Source organism: Garra rufa, chromosome 12 (genome assembly GCF_049309525.1).
Source record: "Garra rufa chromosome 12, GarRuf1.0, whole genome shotgun sequence".
Taxonomy (NCBI): domain Eukaryota; kingdom Metazoa; phylum Chordata; class Actinopteri; order Cypriniformes; family Cyprinidae; genus Garra; species Garra rufa.
Genome location: NC_133372.1, coordinates 28,062,307 through 28,082,202, shown reverse-complemented (window position 1 = coordinate 28,082,202; position 19,896 = coordinate 28,062,307). Strand labels below are relative to the sequence as shown.

General features: G+C 36.8%; 1 protein-coding gene across 1 annotated transcript in view; it reads right to left on the bottom strand.

Moving 5' to 3' along the window:
- The window catches only part of ghrhrb (growth hormone releasing hormone receptor b), a 55,108-nt gene extending 40,390 nt beyond the window's left edge, over window positions 1–14,718 (bottom strand). Inside the window, exons 1-2 of the mRNA XM_073852038.1 lie at window positions 14,405–14,718; window positions 6,433–6,544 (exon numbers count right to left, since the gene is read on the bottom strand). Coding sequence (XP_073708139.1) covers window positions 6,433–6,544; window positions 14,405–14,488 — 196 coding nt within the window. The 5' untranslated portion in view covers window positions 14,489–14,718. The remainder of the gene's footprint in view (window positions 1–6,432; window positions 6,545–14,404) is intronic.
- Window positions 14,719–19,896: the final 5,178 nt, after the last annotated feature.

Genomic DNA, 19,896 nt, shown 5'->3' with positions numbered 1-19,896 from the left:
ATAACCTAATAGGTTACTATGAATATGTACCAACGTGTACCAAACACCTAATTCAAGACTTGAACATAATACTGTAAAACAACAAAGCACATTAAAACTGTTATAATAATTCTAGTCTTGGTGTTCGCTGCCAGCTGGAAATAGGTATTGCAATTACACTTTTATTGTTATGATCATTTTGAAATTAGTATAAATTAGTTTACACAAAATCAGGGCTTGACAGATGATATTAGCAATGAACATGGCCTTTTACATGCTTTCAAATCATACTATTATATAAAAAAAAACAATAAATCAAAAAGAAGCAAGAGATGTTTGGAAAAATATGATTTTTTTATCTGATAATAATTTCATTTTCACCATATAGACGATGCCTCTGCCAGTGATGATGGAAAGAAGGAAAAGGGAAGAGATGCATTTTGTGCAGTGTGGTGTGCAGGGGCAAGATGTAAATCATCCAACCTTTTGTTGCTGGATGAATGGAATCAAATTGTAAATTCAGAAAGGGGCTCTATCACTTCCTGTAGATCTTGACATGTTATAAACTGTAGAATTGTGGTCATTAGTGTTTTTTTTTTTATTGCATAATCTTAGGAGGTCGACCAATTATCGGTGCCGATATTAAGCATTTTATGGTTATCGGTATCTGCCATTTTCAAAACCGATTTGCCAATAAAACAACTGAAAAGCCTTAAAGAAAGTTTTTGTCAGAGCCCTTGTTATTCTTAATTTTGACAATAATTTTCATTTGTACATCAGACAAACAGTTCAGGTCAAAAGTTTACATACACCTTGTAGAATCTGCGAAACGTTAATTATTACTTATTACAAAATAAGCCGGATAATACAACCTAAATACCAGTACTGACCTAAATAAGATATTTCACATACAAAAAACGTTTACATATAGTTCAAGGGGAATTAATGGTTGAATTTATAAAAATGACACTGATTCTTAACACAGTATTGTTACTTGAGTGATCCACAGCTATGATCCACAGGTTGTTTTTAGTGATAGTTGTTTAGAAGTCCCTTGTTTGTCAGTTAAACTGCCTGCTGTTCTTTAGAAAAATCCTTCAGGTCCCACATATTCTTTGTTTTTGTTTTTTTGTTTTTTTAGCATTTTTGTGTATTTGATCCCTTTCCAAAAATTACTGTATGATTTTGAGATCAATCTTTTCATACTGAGGAAAACTGTGGGACTCATATGCAAGTATTACAGAAGGTTTAAATGCTCACTGATGCTTCAGAAGGAAACACGATGCATTAAAAGCCGGGGGTGAAAACTTTTGAACCGAATGAAGATTTGAGGGTAAATTTAACTTATTTTATCTTCTGGGAAACATTTACGTATCTTCTGTAGCTTCTGAAGGGCAGTACTAAATGGAAAAAAAAAAAAGAGACTTTGGCAAAATAAGAAAAATGTACACATCTTCATTCTGTTCAAAAGTTTACACCCCTGGCTCCTGATCCATCATCCTGAAGCATCAGTGAGTATTTGAACCTTCTGTAATAGTTGCACATGACTCCCTCAGTTCTCAGTGTGAAAGGATGAGTCTTAAATTCATACAGTCATTGTTGGAAATCAAATACACAAAAATGCTGAAAAACCATAGAACTAATCCTTCTTATTTTGGTAAAATAATTAATATTTTGCAGATTCTGCAAGGTGTATGTAAACTTTTGACCTCAACTGTATATATCTGTTCAAAATATCGGTTATCGTTTTAGTTGATCTGTAATAATCAGTATCAGCACTGGCCCTGAAAAACACATTGGTTGACCCCTACTTAATGAGGGGTAGAAAGGGTCCACACAGTAGAGGACATAGTTATCACAGAAATTAACTGGTCTTCCTATTTTTTTTTTTTTCTCTCTTCATGAGTTCTCTCTCAATCTGTTTCTCGACATTTTCATGGTATAATTTTCTCATTATTTTTAATATATCCTATTATTCTCCAAAGACAGTAATTACATGCAGGGGAACATGTTTTTGTATTGAACGCCCACCTGATTGGCTGACCGTTAAGAAGTGGTCACTGGGTCCCATTCTGCCTTTTTCCTTTCTAACTTAGTGTCAAGCCCAGGCTGCTCTGTAATACATCAAAAGAGGGACATGGCGCCTGCCCTCCTCCCCTCCGTAAAATCAGTATTAATTAAAGTCTATGTGGAGCAACAAGCCGAGATACGTGGCTTTCAATTAAGAACTCAAGGGCAGCACTCATACCTGCACTGATGCTGATATACTGACTTCTAAAAACCTCTCAGTATTTCTGAACCACACTCACAGATGCTCTACAGACTCAGTCAAGATGGAAACGAGACACCAGACCCAGGGAGGTCTAATACCTGGAGATAGCTCTCCGTTAGCATTCTCATTTATCTCAATCCTGGCTCAGGTTTCCAGCCAGCTTGCTTTGAGGCACTCACCTGAGGCAAAAATGTGATAAATTACTCTAAAGCTGAAGGAAATTATGTCATAACAATGCCAATTGGCTGATGGCACTGCAAGAAAGTGCACAGACCTGCAGAAAAGTAATTTTTACACTAAAAAAATTGGGTATGTATCCTATTACAAATTATAAAAAGTATTAATAATATTAAAGTATATATATATATATATTTTAATTATTAAATCATTTATTTAATTACAATAAACAATGCTGATTTGCTGTCAATGTAAAATACACTTACAATTTATTACAATTTAAAAATTTTATTTGAATATATTTTAAAGTGTAATTTCTTCCTGTGATGGCAAGGCCATTACTCTAGTCTAATGCAGGCCTGATAGTGGAAAAAATTCCTGAGCCTGAACTTTTTTTTCCTTGCCCCCCGAGGTGAGTGGGGTGGAGGTACTATGTATGCGACGCACTTTTAACACATAACTTGTTGGTTCAGTTCAGTCAGATAAAGGTTTTTTTTTTTTTTTTTTTACAAAAAAAGCTTATAGATTGGCATTTCAGCCTTTATCCCATTAAAATGAATAAATCAAGTATATAATGCATAACATTTATTTAAAACAATGTCCTAATTGTTTAGATTTTTAGAAAGCACATTAACTTCTTTCACATTTACAACTCTGTGTTTGCATAAAAAACATTGGTCGAGATTTGCAATAATCTGACCAAAAACAGCTAAAAATTTGGACGTGCAAATTAATTCTATGTCACGAGGGGGCGCTTTAGGAGCGCTGAAATATTACGGTTTCCCTAAGAATGGCTGAAAGCAAAGCAGCATTAACGCTGTTTTATCAGTCATGAAATGAAAATGCCAACGACACGTTTCTGAGGACAGTCGCTTCCCTTCAGATACATTCATATAAAGACAACAGTGCCGCGTTTTGACTTTGAAAGTGCAGTGAGCATATTTATTCAATGAAATCATTGCCTCTTAAAGTTTAATCCAGCTCTATCGCGATTCTCGTCTTTCCGTCCCCAACTGTAAGACCTCTTAAAATAATTAATCCTCTTCTTTTACTATTTAAAATATTTACCACTTTTTATGGCCTTAAATTTGATACAACTAAATTGAGTTTTAAGGACCCCATGAGCCCTCTACTTCAGGATAGCCGTCGGGCAGCCGGTCAAATAATGTTGGTAGCCCGACTGGAAAACCCAATAGCTCCGGAACGTCGGGCTAGCGATTTTGCGAGCCCTGTAAATATGCCTTTATCGAAATCCTTAATGTCTTCCCCTGGCTTCATAAACATATCCATGAATTACGGTTTGAGTTGCCAGTAGGAGACAATTGTACAGTATGGGAACTAAAAACACCTTCGCGCATGGAGCATTTCCTTAACCTGTATCAATCTATTTGACAAAGACACAAGGCCCGCCCCTTCCCTACTTCTGATTGGCTCATCGGCTAGAATGTGACTTGTTTGAGTCGTTGAGCGTCAAGCTGCTCTCTGACCTGCACATCTCAGAGAAATGACAGATCAATATCCGCGAACCTGATTTTTTTTTTCCCCGCAGCCACAGTACGCCGGAAATCCGGCGTGGTGCCGGAACGCTATCACCCCTGCTAATGTCACATAATCCTTCAGAAATTATTCTAATATGCTGATTTGGTGCTCAGATCAATTATTATTAATTATTACGAACAGCAACCTTGTGAAACATATGACACATTTCAGCTTACTGACTGCACTTTATCTTAGGAAACTCATTATGTTTTGCATTCTAAATTTTTAAATGATGTTTGCTTCATTAACTTAAATTAAAAAATCTAATTGTCTCATCAACATTCATCATGCCCAGAGAGGCAGCTTTCTCATTTGTACACTTTTATTTGCAGGTATAAGACAGCATTGATTCACCTCTTACTCTGCCAAAGAGAGTCTCTTGAGAAACTGGAAGATACACAGTTGAGATATTTTAGAAATATCATTTTACAGCATTACAAAGACAGATCCTCTTTATGGACAGTTTGTGGTTGTGAAAATTACTGGAAAGACATTACCTATCCAGGAGCATCGATTTTCAGTGTAACTCATAATCCCTAGTATGAGTTTAAACTCTGCTAAATATAGTTTAAATGCCAATAGTGACTAATGATAATGAAATTTTGCTTTAAGTCTAGACAATTACTCCAAGCATACAAATTCAACATGCAGCTAATATGAGGAGTTACAGTGAGAAAAATAATTATTTAATTACCTGTTGATTTTCTACAGCCACTGACAAAGAAACAATACATCACAATAACAACACAAAAAAATCCAGAAAAACGCATTTAAAAAAGTGATAAATTGATTTGCATTTTAATGAGTGAAATAAGTATTTGATCCCCTACCAATAAGCAAGATTTCTGGCTCTCAGGTTTCTTTTATACAGGTAACAAACTGAGATTATGAGCACTCTCTTAAAGGGAATGCACGTAATCTCAGTTTGTTATCTGTATAAAAGACACCTGTACACAGAAGCAATCAATCAATCAGATTCCAAACTCTCCACAATGACCAAGACAAAAGAGCTGTCCAAGGATGTCAGGGACAAGATTGTAGACTTACACAAGGCTGAAATGGGCTACTAAACCATCGCCGAGCAGCTTGGTGAGAAGGTGACAACAGTTGGTGCGATTATTTGCAAATAAAAGATACACAAAATAAGTCAATCTCTCTTGCTCTGGGGCTCCATGCAAGATCTCACCTCGTGGAGTTTCAATGATAATGATAAGGGTGTGGAATCAGCCCAGAACTACACAGAAGGATCTTGTCAAAGATCTCAAGGCAGCGGGGACCATAGTCACCAAAAAAACAAAAAAACAATTGGTAACACACTATGCCATGAAGGACTGTCATATCCTGGTCATAACATCCACCTCCATGATTTACTAGTTATAAAGATTGCAGGAGATTTTCAGAATAAATCAAATGTAACATTTTATCTGTCAGGTAAAAATGTATCATGCCAATTACACAATTAAACAATGAGAATCCAATTTCCAATTAGATTTCAGTTTAGATAAATACATAACCTCAATGTCTCAAGGATGTATCTAAGAATGAAAAACGCATACCTGACTATCAGAGAGACACACTGCAGCATGAGAGAGACCTGGAGGTTTAGCTCCAGAGACTCCCATACAGTGTGGGGGTTCTGGCTACAAAATCCCAAAGTTGTGTTTCATTACTTGCCTTAAATACCCTAGACCAAAACAAACAAATCTTCCAATCAGTTGTAAAAACACTGAGACCTTTTGTTTTGTCAGGAAATCTCGCGACCCAGGGTCGCACCTGGTTGGAGGTTCCCATCTGCCCCTAAGGGGAAAACACACCCCTTAGCAACAAACCCAATTCTATGGAAGTTTTCAATCTTTCTTACAGTATGTGACTGCTATGAAATTGAGACCATTTTACCAAGATAATTCAACTCCTTTATAGAATATTACTTTTTCCATAAAGTGTTTTACAGATTATTTATAAAGTTGACTAGGCTGCAATGAAGAGACACAAAATCAATATCGCCGAACAACAGTTAACCTCTGTCTACAAATATTACGTTTAAAGCATCTTAAAACCTAAGTGCACAGAATCAGGCCTAAAGTATGATTCATTATCCTTTGATCACTGACAATGAAAGCACAATGCAAGGAGTTGTATTGATCCTGTCTACTGATCCTCACCCTTCATCAGTACCTAGAATTGAGTAGCTTCTGTTTGAATAACTGCCTTTAATCTCCTAAATCTCCAAACATGATTGCATCCTTTAATTACCTTGCCAGATCTGGCCTATATAGGAAAGTGCAATGCTTAAAACCATGCACCTAGTTTTCTTCTCGCCAGTCAATCAAAAACACTCTCAGTCTGAAAATCATGTGAAAATTAAAAAAAAATGTCCTATTACCAATCAGCAAATGGGCAGACAGTACAGACATAAGGAGATGTAAAGTAGCAAGGTTTATAATAGTCAAGATGGATGAGCTCACCAGTGATACTGTTGTTGTTGTTGTGGGCCTCTTGTCTTTGAGTGTGAATGCATTGCTCTTGAGCCTTCATGTGCTCAGCCACCACAGCACATGCCGGATGAATTGTTTCCACCTGATGATGATTAAAAAAATCTGTGAGGCAAATGAAAGTACAAACTGCTGAACATTTTAAGAAACATGCTGAGCACATTAGAGAAAGCTGGTTAAAAAGCAATTTCACAATTTCAGTCACTTGCCATTAAGTCAAATTGACAATTAGAAAAACTTCTAACATTTCAAATATTACTTGCTAATAGCTTCAACATTCATTTAACTCCATCTGTGTTCCACAGAAGAAAGATCACATGGGTTTTAGTCAAATTTTTGGGGTCAACACAGGGCTCGCAAAATTTCAAAATCTCTGGTAGCCCTTCGGGCAGGTACTCTACAGGTTTTGGTAGCCCGAAAATTAATTTAACTAGCCCAAATAAAAACGCTTTATTAATTTTTTTTTTTTTTTTTAATATAGAAAATCAAACAGGAGTCTAAATGTCAATCAAATATGTTTTCAACACACAAATATAAACAAATACCAAGGAAGCAATTTTATTTCACTATTTAGTGTATCTGCAGATTTTTTTAAAATATCAATTTAAGACAATTTATGATCCTTTTTAAGAGCTGCACAAGTAAAATGAACAGTATGAGTAGGGTTGGACAATGTACGGTAGAATATTAAGCCATAAAATGACATGATTTATAATTCAGATACAGCTTCACACAAAAACAAAATATCTTATACAATGGCATTTCAGCCTTTATACCATTAAAAGGGATAAATCAAGTATATCATTTATTATATTTATTTAAAACATAAATATTACTGTCTTAATTGTTTAGATTTTTAGAAGGCACATTAACTTTTTACATTTATAACTCTATGTGTTTGCTGCATAAAAACATGGGTCAATAATTATAATAATTTGACCATAAACAGCTTAAAAAATGTATTGGAAATAAAAAGTCATTCTCTGTCACGAGGGGGCGCTTTAGGATCGCTGAAATACTACGGTTTCCCTAGTAAGGACTGTACACAAAGCAGCATTAACGCTGTTTTATCAGGCATGAAATGAAAATGCAAACGACACGTTTCTGAGGACAGTCGGTTCAGATACATTCATATAAAGACATCCGTGCCACGTTTTGACTTTGAAATGAGCAGCGAGCATATTTAGGGTGCTTTCACATCTGTGGTTCGGTTCATTTGGTCCGGACCAAGGGCAACAAATGATACATTGTAGCATTTTTCTGCCGTTTTGGGTCCTTTTCACACCACACTGATTGCTCTGGTCCGAACCAGTTGAAACGAACCAAAATGCAGTCATGTGACAACATCCACATCACTCGTTGGCCAGATCGTGTCATTGAACCACTGATCTATAATAGAGAATTATATAGATCAGTGTATTGAACGTATTTTCTAAACTGTTAGGCACGTTTTTTCAATTCGCGAACGCGCCGCATCGAGGTAAAAACATCTCAACTTTTCAGGATGCTGCAAGCACACCGCAGGTCATGTGACATGAACCAACCAATCAGCTTCATCCTTTCCCTTAATAACATTGAAAGCACTGGCAAGTTGGAGGAACAACTTATACAGGAATAAACATTTTTTAATAAATATAATAGCAGAGCTACTGCAAGCGATTTTTAATGCTGAAAAATCCATTTATCCTTTGCTGAAACTTTAGCGTATTTATGGAGAGCGCAGGTCATGGTTGCTTAGCAACGGCAGACGCCACTGGAGCGCAAGCTTTCCACGCGTTTTTAGGCGCGACATGTGAACGGCACCTTACACAATGAGAAAGATTGTGATGTTCTTGTGAGCTTTTGAAAGTTGGGACCTATATGATCATCAGACCAAATTTATGAGGCTCCGCACCTCCTCACAACTCCAAGTTTGTCCGCGAGCTGTCAAGGGGCTATGTTGCTAAAGCGCTAACTGTCAACAAATACTTTTCCTCATCCCATAATGAACAGCGCAGCAGACTACGGCAGCTGGATTAGTCCAAAAAGGTGCAGTACTTTTTGCGGTTGGGTCTGTTCAAGTTCGGTTCATGTTCTCACCATAAACGAACCGCTCCAGTGTTCGTTTGAAAGCGTACCGAGACCACCTCTTCAGGCAGGTCTCGGTACGCTTCTTTGGTCCGCTTTTGGTGCGCACTCGAGTGCGATTGCTATATTCACACCTGCCCAAACGAACCGCACCAAAAGGGAAAACGAACTCTAGTGCGATTCAACCGAACTAAATAAGGCAGGTGTGAAAGCACCCTTAATGACATCAATGCATTTTGAAGTTTAATCCAGCCCTATCGCGATTCTTTCCGTTCCCAGCTGTAAAACTTTTAAAATTATAATTACGACTTTTCTTATACTATTTAACAAATTTAAAACTTTTTATGGCCTTCAATTTGATACAACTAAATTGAGGAGTTTTTAAGGACCTGCAGGAGCCCTCTACTTTAGGATAGCCCGTTGGGCTGTCCGGTCAAACATTTTGGTAGCCCGACTGGAAAACACAGTAGCCCCGGGACGTCGGGCTAGCGATTTTGCGAGCCCTGCAACAGATACACAAATACGCTGTATATCTCTATAAAGGATTTAAATATTTATCAAACTGAGACTTAGAAACATCTTGTCAATAAACTCCAGCCTCACAACAAAATTAGTCGGTAAAATCTCATTATCTGTGAATCAGCCATTGAACCAATTTGAGCCTCTCTTGCCATCATTTACTATAATTAAATATATTAGAGAAAAGAGAGAATCAACGTATATAACAAAATGTGTGGCATGCTCTCTTATCGACAACATAAAAAGGAAAAGTTGCTTCTGTTTCACCTCTTAGCTGCATAAAAAGACCTGTAATGGCCGCCCACTTATTCCTGAGAGGAATGAGAGAGAGTCAGAGGTGGGTGAATGCTAATGATCTGATTAAGCCTGGGGTTATGGTGGAACGAGCAGCAGAAACAGATTCAGAAGTTCCTGAAACAGACCTGCGTGTCTCCAAAGGAAAACAAAGATGGTGAATCATAACAATACTAGAAAAAAGTGAATTGTTGTATTTATTCTAGAGGGACGCCTCGCGGGTCCGTGTGTCATTTCAATCATCCTCTACGTGTAAATCAAATCAACAGTATGACGTCAGCATGGAAATCAAGGATAAACGTCCCAGCTATGTTGACTATTATTCATTCAGTGGTGAAGGTCGTGTTTACGTCCCCTTCACTGAGCTAATGGGCAGAAATGAATGTTATCGGGACACAAGTTGATGCAGTGAATGCTAGTGTGAATGTGTTTATGGCTGTTTGTGTTTAGAGAAGTCTGCGTGTTTGCTTGTCTATTTGCCTGCGAGTGCTTGTTAGTGCTTGTGTTCTCTCCAAATTCAAGACCAGAACAGATGGTTGCACTGTTGGTTTCTGTGACCTCTGTCGTCTGCTGGCAGGTGAGATAAGAGGACGGGATGTGGATGAGTAAGGGATGTTTTCTCAGGGTTAGATGGAGTACATTTGTACAACAGATTTAAAGACTGTGTTACAAACATGTCTCACACATCTCAAGCTGAATGGGAATCATCAGGCTGGATAACTGATTTCAAACCTCTAGCATAAAACATCTATCATATAAAGCAGAAAAAGACTTCTATGGCTTAATATAACATAAATGATGTCTCATACTGAAATATGTAGTAGAAAACCCATGAAAGTTTTATGTTTTTAAAAAAATACATATTGTTTTATACATCCTTTGGATTATGGGGGGCGCCATTATTTCAATGATGTCAAATGGTTGCACTTGTTGAGCTACTGGTTCTACCTATTGCTATTTTTACTGCAACACAATTCTGAATATAAAATACTGATGATGATGGATATAATCGTAGGCTTAAACCAAATACCATACCATCGATTTTTCCCCCTTGAGGAGACTAAACGCCCCCGGATATCAAGTGAAATCTGTGCTGAGAAACTCCCTCAGTGGATGTGGTATCATGACAAGCGTCAGCAAGTTTACATCCTGTCAGAATGGCATCTAGCGTTTCTTGTCTCTGCCATTTGTAAGTTCTTTCAGTAGCTGTGATCTACTGTACTAAAAGCCGGAAAGGCATCTGGGCTGAAGTGGAGAGAACAAAAACGCGGGTCTTTAGGATGCTTTATTCATCCACAGGCATCTTTCCATTCTTTTCTCCTCTTCTTATCGCTAGGAAAGCAGTGAAGATTTGTATTGCTTCTCTCGCTGTCCTTTGACTAAAAATTAAAACCAAAAGCCACACAATGTGGCATCGAATCAGTATTTTATTTTCAAAGTTGTGTTGTGGTAAAAATAGCAACATGTAGTATCAGTAGCTCAATGAGTGTCATTGAAATAATGGTGCCTCCCATAGTCCAAAGATGTATAAAACAATTTGGATTTTTTTAAGAAACATAAAAAATAACTCTTTCATGGGGTTTCTACTGCATATTTCAATAAGAGACATCATTTGCATTGTATTAAGCCATACAAGTCTTAACACCCAGGGTTCCCTTTAATATTTCAAATAATAGCAGGGTGATGTTAACCCACTATAGTTCAAAGTAAGTTATTGGTTGACAATTTAAATGAAACCATAGGACATGACTTCTATCTGTGCACCACCAAAACACTGCAATAGTAATATTTCCACCAATTATATAGTTTTTCCAGTGTCAACCTATGTATAAAATACAAAAATGTAAATGTTTTAATGTGCATTGTCATAATAAATTAATCTAATAATGATTAAAACAATCTAAGCAAAAGTAACTCATTCCACTTCTGCAAAATATAAGCCATTTGAAGGCACACTTAAAGTACATTCAATCTTGGACACAATTGAAATACGACGTTATTAACATAAAACCTGGTGGCAGGTTTTGAGTGTGAATGAGATTTAAACGTTATGTCAGAAAGGAACCATTTTCGAAGAATAGTGACTTAGAAAGCTTTCCAATTCTTGGAATGCAGTATGAACTTATATGGGCTTATTTTGGATCCTTTCATGGATGACATAAAACAGGGTTTTGACCAACATGAGGGTGAGTGAATGATAACCCCCAAAAGTTTATTCTTGGCTAATGATAAACCCAAAAACGTTTATCCATGAGTAAACAAATTGATTACTCTGAAATAAGCTGAATACAGCAACAAAGTGACATAAATGATAAACCCCAAAAGTTTATTCTTCGCTAATGATAAACCCCAAAAAAGTTTATATATGAGTAAACAAATTGATTACTCAGGAATAAGCTGAAAACAGCACCAGAGTGACTTTTTTTGGGTGGTGATAGAGGATAAAAATAGCTAGGTTGAAACGTGCATTTCCTAAAAGCATTGCTAGCTAACTATGGTTGCAAGTTCCATTGAACAGTGGTAACGACAGAACTTGCAACCAGAGTTTATTTTGGGAAATGCACCCGTTCAAATATTAATCAGAAATGATTCTGTGTAAGATTTAAGTTTTCATTTGCATTCTATAAAAATATAATATGTATAAAAAAAGAGTACTTGTTAAAACTGGATGTTTTGTAGTTAGGTAATAAGATGCATGTTTTTTAGCAACTACTTAGCAAACTGTCTTCTAAAACTTATTTTTAAATAAAATAGGTTGTCTGTATAAATGCGCATTTAAGTATTTGCACAAAAGAACAAATTGAAAAGCATTGGTTTAAAAACCAGATGCACATTATGTCTTCAAGTTTGCATTTGTGTGTGTGAGAGTATCTATAAAGACTGTGAATATTCAAAAGATTGATGAAGATTTGTGTGGGAAAATTTGGCAGGACAAACCGCTCCGGCTACTTAAAAATCTTATGCCGCTGAATGCATAATAACCTCTTTACTTATACTTACATTGCATGTAATCAGCATATTAAACCTATCCAGACATTCCAAATCTCCCTGGCATTTTCTCAAGCCAAGGCCAGGGCTCAACTCTGAGGTATGGAAACTGTGAGGAGAATAGTGACGAGGCAAGACCTCGATGCATCACGCCAACAGATTTCATTTGAGTCACAGAAGCTGCTCACAGAATACTCAGGGTGGGTGAAAAAGGAGAAGCGCAGAGAAAAAAAAAAACAAACAAGTTGTATCATACCAGCACCGGTGACATACCTAGGCAATAAGCAATTGGTTTCAATTAAACTATCCACAGGACTTGACTGCTCCCATGTGGCACTAAAGGTCCCCAAAAGGTCAAGTCTCCTATCTCAGCAAAACCAATTACGGCACATCTGCTGATAAAGGGTGTTCAAGGCCGCTTCCATATGGTCTCCCCACAAATTTGCACTATAAAATGTATCATTGGCCCAAAAATGATACAGCAGTGTGTTAAAAATCCCTTTATGGCCACATACCTAAATATCTCCAACAGATAAGTAAATAGACGCCTGTTGTCTAACTTCTGCACTGAAATGCTCTAGTGACCGGAACAGAAAAGTTGAAAGGGCAGAAAAATAACTGACTGATAAGGATCCTGTTATTAGTCAGATAGCATCCAGTGGCCCTGAGGAAGAGGCTCATGAACACATGGAATCATTATTCTAGGAAATGAACCTCCATTCAGGAAAGGAAAGCCATATCATTAGAGGGAGTACCAAACAACAACTACATTTAATTACAACATTGATTTGTGCTCTTCTTGTGAAGCCTGTGCTCCTCAGAAATTAAAATGGTGATCCACTTTTGCATTCTCTTAACAGAACGGTTTGGTAAACCTGGATAGAGTTTGTTTTTGAGGGCAATTCGTCACATGAATTGCACACTTGATTTTCAAGACAGGAAGCTAATTTTGCCACTCAGGTTAAAACATAACAGTGTTCCTGTACTGGAAATGATCATTAAAAGGAGGCCAGGATCTCAGGTCAGCACCGCTAATCAAATCAACATCTGTGACACATCAGGACATTAAATATAGCGCTGGACTTATCCCTAGAGGATACAGTGGCAATCAAACCGAATGGATTATACTTTGTTTACATCATCAGCGCAGTATGATGCCTACATTTTTTTGTGGATATCTATTTATATTTATTCTCTCTCAAGAACATCTCACCTCAAACTGGAGGCAGTGCTATTATGAACACTTTTAACTTCTACGATATGCCACTCAAACAGAATACGCTATACATTTTCTGTCAGAGGTGCAGTGCGATGCCTTTTAAAATAAATATGCAAATCTCTCATGAAAATCTCACCTGAATCTGGAGGAAAATATTAATACACTTTGATGCCAGAGCCATTATAAAACACTTTTAACTTGTGTGACATATCATTCAAACAGCTAACACCATACTTTGTCTACATCAGTGATGCTTTCTAAAATAAATGTGCAAATATCTCTCAAGGAAATCTCACTTGATTCTGGAAGCAAATGCTAATATTTGCCATGAAATACTTTAGGAAGTCTATATATTCCTTTGGTTTGTCATAGTTATGTATGCAGCATAACTATGATTACATATTCTTATGATTTCATATTCATTGTAGATTTAAATTTATGAATAGAAACAGAAATAGTGATAATGTTGCCTTTGTTACATTACTCCCAATCCGTAAATATATATTTTAACCTACAATGAGGTTAATAAAAAAAATCCATGGATACAGTATGTTATACAACTAGCTTAACAAATTTTAATGTCAGAGACATAATACAACTCTTTTAATGTCTATCTTATATCCCACAGCAGAAACCACTGGCTACAATGCATATGATCAAATTGCAAAGACCTTCAATCATTTTACTCAAAATCATGAAACTAAACACACAAAACACTTTGATTGAAAAGATGTTGGTACTATAACAAAACAATTTAAACATTGTGTATATAAAAGTTTATAATACCAATTAATTGTACGCAGTGTTTTATTAAAATATTACAATATTTTCTATAAATGTTAAGAGCGTCTGACTTACTGCTTTCCAGGTGCTCTGGTGAATCCCCAAACTCAGTAAAACGGCGACCAGTCTTACAGTTGACCAAGTTCTGAAGAGAAACATAATTAAGACTCCGGTATAATAGGAACGAATGAAGTTTGTTAGTGTCTAACCAAATAACGCAGGAGCCTCTGTTAGATCTCTAAATGTTTTCCAGAAGTCTCGATGTCTCCAACCATACTGCTGCTCGCTGCCGCTCAGCACAAATGCTCGGACCTACATAATGTCTTATGAAGCTCGTAATTTTTGTAATTGAATCATGTCTCTGTTCCTCGTAACAGACCATAAACAACCTGTCGCTTTGAGTTCCCAGCGCACACTGGGCAGGAGAGTGGCGCGCGTGGAGAAATGAAGGCATTGTGCGCCTCCCCTTTACGCACAAAATGCCGGTGACTTCACTCATTCGATGAATTGATTTCCAGTCATTCCACTATTAAAACTTTTTGAGGGAAAACAAACAATACAGCCAAACTGGGACGCGATTGGCGTAGTGACTTACAGTTAAGTTCATGAACTTCTGAAATACAATTAAATGGAGTAAAACATTATTGTTTATATTATTAAATATATTTAAATTTGCAGCGTACTAATGGCTTCCAGCTCCCATCGATCATTTAGGCTATTGCTGCTAAAGGCCTACATGAATATATCACTGACATAAACGTTCGGTATTGAGGACTTATAACTTTATATACTGTAAACGGTGGAGGGATATTTGTTAATATAGGCCTCTGTATACTACTTTTTTCACATTGGCAATATTCGGGTGTAAACAATAGCACGGACTGCACGGTTAATGTACCACTGAATACTTTGTTCTGCTAATTTATGCTGTCTAAACTATGGGGGGTGGAAGCTGGAAGCTGCTAAATCATATAGACAAGGACTTAGTAAGCAGGAAAGGGCACAATATTTTAGTTAATAGGTGGTAAAGATACGAGCAGTATTAATTAGGATATTAGCCTAATATTTCACCTACCTGACCGGAAATGATAAGAACAGAATGTTGTCAAGATTCTTGCCCTGGAAATCCTGTGTCAGTTTGGCCAACCACAAATGCCTTTTGTTCATCGTTTTGCACTTTTCACCTTGATTTGTTATAACTTTTGCCAGTTTATAGTAGTACTCCAAATAATTTTTCCAAAACATGACAATAATTGACTATTTCCAGCAGCAATAATCAGCTAAATCTGCGAGTTTCGTTTGGTTCAATGGCAGTGTTTACGGTCAGTGCTGCCAATATTGCCGATTGAGTTTCAAGTCAGTCAGTTCTCCTTACCATCTTATTTGGCACAGCAGTAAATTTCACTTCCAGATTCTGAATCAACATTTTCAATATTTATATATATTTTTAAAGAACAAATATCTATCCACCTTATTCTTTATTTTTTTAACATGGAAGTAAGCCTATGGGCAAGACTTCCATTCCATTAGCCACTAGTGAAATAAACCAGTGCAAACCAGTGTGTTCATAATTAAGATTATTAAGATTACATTAAAATAACAGGGAATGTAAGAGGGAATTTTATGTTGTGAGACCTTTATGAATCATATTCCACCTGCAGTGAAGAAAGCGGACATTGTAGGTGTATCACGCTGTAAGACAAATGCTTTTTCAAAAAATCCTGCATTTAGTATAGCCGTTGAATTCCTCTAAACTGCCCACTGATATTCCCAGGTTAAAACATAGAAGGCTTTCTGTGCAGTCAAGCTGATGCACCGAAGGGTCTGGATTAAGTTCAAATTCATGAACAATATGAAGAGTGACCAAATGAGAGCACAATTTCATAACAAAAGCTCGGGTTGGAACAAGAAAGATAAAAGATAAGTCCTTCACCTCATCTCAGTAATTGGTCAGTTAATTATATAATATCATATTGTTATAAATTATGCATGCCTCTCACAGTTTTATTCTTAATGATGGTCCCTATTGTCTTTTCCCTCCGTATGCAATTTATATTTGTTTTCAGTTATCAGGTCTTTTCTTTGCCCTCATTTAGCCTTTTTAAATTTCATTGTCTGATCTGATTGTCTTGTTTGAATGGTCAACGATATTGCATATTTAATGAACGGCAGGGGCGATGATCACAATTGAGCATCTGTGTTGCTTGGGCTGTCCCTCAGGGAAAGACAATATGGATTTGATGTTTTTATCCAGCACGGAAAAATATTTTCTTAGCTGGACAGCAGACCCCCATTGCTTCCAGCTGCCTTGTCATGCTGAGAGAAAGAATGAGAGAATTAGTTTTGAGGACAGATCGTCATAAACATTAATTCACATGGCAGCTGTCCTCAAAAGATACCTGATTTAAACATACTGACCAATAAGACTGTGCGGCAAACACCCATTGTGCTGTGTGATAAATACTCAGTCCTGTGACTAATGGCCAGATTCAATTTTCAGACTTTTCCAGAGAAAAATAGACCAATGTTCTACTTCTCCACATCTCTCACACGTTCACTCTCACTCATTTGTTCAAAAAGGGTTCTGAGTCATCAGTAGATTCCATAAAAACACATACATATATCAAAACAATATTGAGGAATGAGAAAATATGGTTTTAATATATTATAATATAATCAAAGGGTGGACAGTATGAAGTACTGTAAGTACACTTTACTTGTACTTTACTTGTCACTTTACATGTCACCTTCCCTTGCCAACTTTACATGTCTACACCTTTCGGCTATCTGCTATGGTCAAATTTTCGCTTTCTCACCATAAACAGTTCTTTAAACTTGATGCTAATGGTGCTATTGTCACTCTCTGCTCCACTCTGATGTCTTGTTTAGACACTGTCTGTACTAACCCTCCCTCCTCTTGCCTTTTTGATGTCCTCCACAATTGTTTCTAAATTCAGGGCTGCAGAACTACAGACCGATATCACCTCTTCCATTCATTGCAAAAACACTTCACAAGTTCAACTAAGTCTGCCTTTCTCTAACAGAAAAACCTCTTCGACAGCAACCAGCCTGGCTTTAGAAGTGAAGTTTCAACTGAGACTGCGTAAGACTGGCAAGAACGGCTTTCAAATATTTAATACATACCGAGGTTTCCAGGGCGACGCTGATCCGTACTCGGGACACTCGTCACAATATCTTGCTGGATCTGTCCATTGCTTTTGACATGGTTAACCACCAGAACCTTCTGTCAACCTTATTGGCTAAGTACATCTCAGGAACTGCACTCCACTGGTTTTGAGTCCTAACTTTCAGATAGGTCCTTCAAGGTATCTTGGAGGGTTTATGTGTCAAAGTCACAACATCTAGCTACTGGGGTGCCTCATTGCTCAGTTGTTGGACCACTTTTCTTCTCAGTCTACATTGCATCACTAGGTTCTGTCATATAGAATCATGGCTTTTCAAATCAACCCTGTTGAAACCATTGTGAAGAACCTTTTTCAACTATGAAGAATCTTTTTTTTTTTTTCATTTGAAAGGTTCCATGGATTTTCAATGTTCTTGAAAGAACCATTGATGACAATGAAGGAACCTTTAGTTTTAAGAGTTTGTTTTGAAGCATGGCTGCTGGTTTCAGCTGGTTTAAGCTGGTCATGTGTTGGTCTTAAGATCATACTTAGCAGGTGCTACTTGCTTAGGGCCATCTTAAGCCAGCTCATGACCAGCTAAGGACACTCAACTTAACCTGATGATAGCTGTTTGCATCTCAGCATGTCTAACAGACATTTCTTGCTGGATGATGGACCATCACCTTTAACTTAACCTTGCCAAGACAGGACAGAACTGCTTGTGGTTTGAGCAAACCCAACACTTCATCATAATTTCATTATCCAGCTAGGCGCATCAACCATAAATCCTTCAAGGACAGCCAGGAACATTGGAGTTGTGATTGATGATCAGCTGAATTTCACAGACCACACTGCAGATTTGATTTATACAACATTAGGAAGATCAGGTACTTGTTCAAGCTCTTGTTCTTTCCAGACTGGACTACTGCAGTGCTCTCTTGGCAGGTCTTCCAACCAGTTCTATCAAACATCTACAGCTAATCCAGAATATGGCTGCAAGATTAGTCTTTAACAAACAAAAAAGAGTGCATGTCACACCTCTATTCATCAGTTTGCACTGGCAACCAATAACTGCTTGCATAAAATTCAAGGCATTGATGTTCACCTACAAATCAATCACTGGCTCCTCACCCCTTTAACTCAATTGACTGACTTAAGACTTATTATGTGCCCTCTAGAAGCTTTCATTCTTCAAGTGAATGGTGCATGGCACAAGGCACAGACATTTACCCTGTTCCCTCCTGGTAGAACTCAATCCAAGCAGCTAAGTTCTTAGTCAGTGTATTCAGTAGGCGTATTGTTTTGTTTTTTGTGTTTCAGAGGCATAAAGCATTGCAAGTATTACATACAACAATTATAAAACAGCGTGTTTTAAAAAAGGAAATTTACTGTTGGTACTAAAGTACTTAATGCAAGTATTTCTGTACTTTTACTTAAGGAAACTTTCACTTGACCAGCTGTATCTGTATACTTCTACTTAAGAATTGTGTACTTTGTCCATAATTTGGCAAACTACAGGAAAATATCTAGAAAAAGACACTGAAACTGATAGCTTTGTTAATTTCTAAATTAACAAAAAGAACATAAAATGGGGATCAAAGGTCAGATTAAAAGAAACAAATCTTCCTTCAAATATGTCATAAAAACTGGAAACAGTGCAGCTTCCAACTTTAACGTCTTTGTGCAGTCTCAGAAAAAAAGGTACAAAATCTGTCACTGGGGCAGTACCTCTTCAGAAGATACACAGTTGTGACCCTGGACCACAAAACAGTCATAATGTTACATTTTTTTAAACTGAAAATCTGGAATCTGAGGGTGCAAAAAAAATCTAAATACTGAGAAAATCGCCTTTCAACTTTTCCAAATTAAGTTCTTAGCAATGAATATTATCAAGAATTACGTTTTGATATATTTACAGTAGAAAATATACAAAATATCTTCATTCAACATGATCTTTACTTAATATCCTAATGATTTTTGGCATAAAAGAAAAAATATAATTTTGACCTATACAATGTATTTTGCAAATATATCCATGCTACATAAGAGTGGTTTTGTGGGCAGCTTTTGTACCTTTTTTCTAAGAGTGTACCCTAAATTCCCATTCAGCAAATGAAAAAAGATAACAGGAATTGAAATATTTTAACTTTTTAGTTAATATTAAACTTATCTGTGCAATCTTGGTTACCCAGGACACAATAGATATGTTTTTATAAATGTTTAATACCAGGTGCAAAAGGATTGAGGTTTTATTTATTTATTTCTTGTTCAACCAAATTGTGGAAAATTTAAGATCTACTATGAACTGTAATTGTGTACAGTTTGCGGCACTCTTGTATAACTTTCTTGGACCAGGACACAGAAAATATATTGTTTCCTGAGCAAGAGGACAAACATCTCAGAGATGATAATTAAATTGATTAACATTGCAAATAGGCAGCT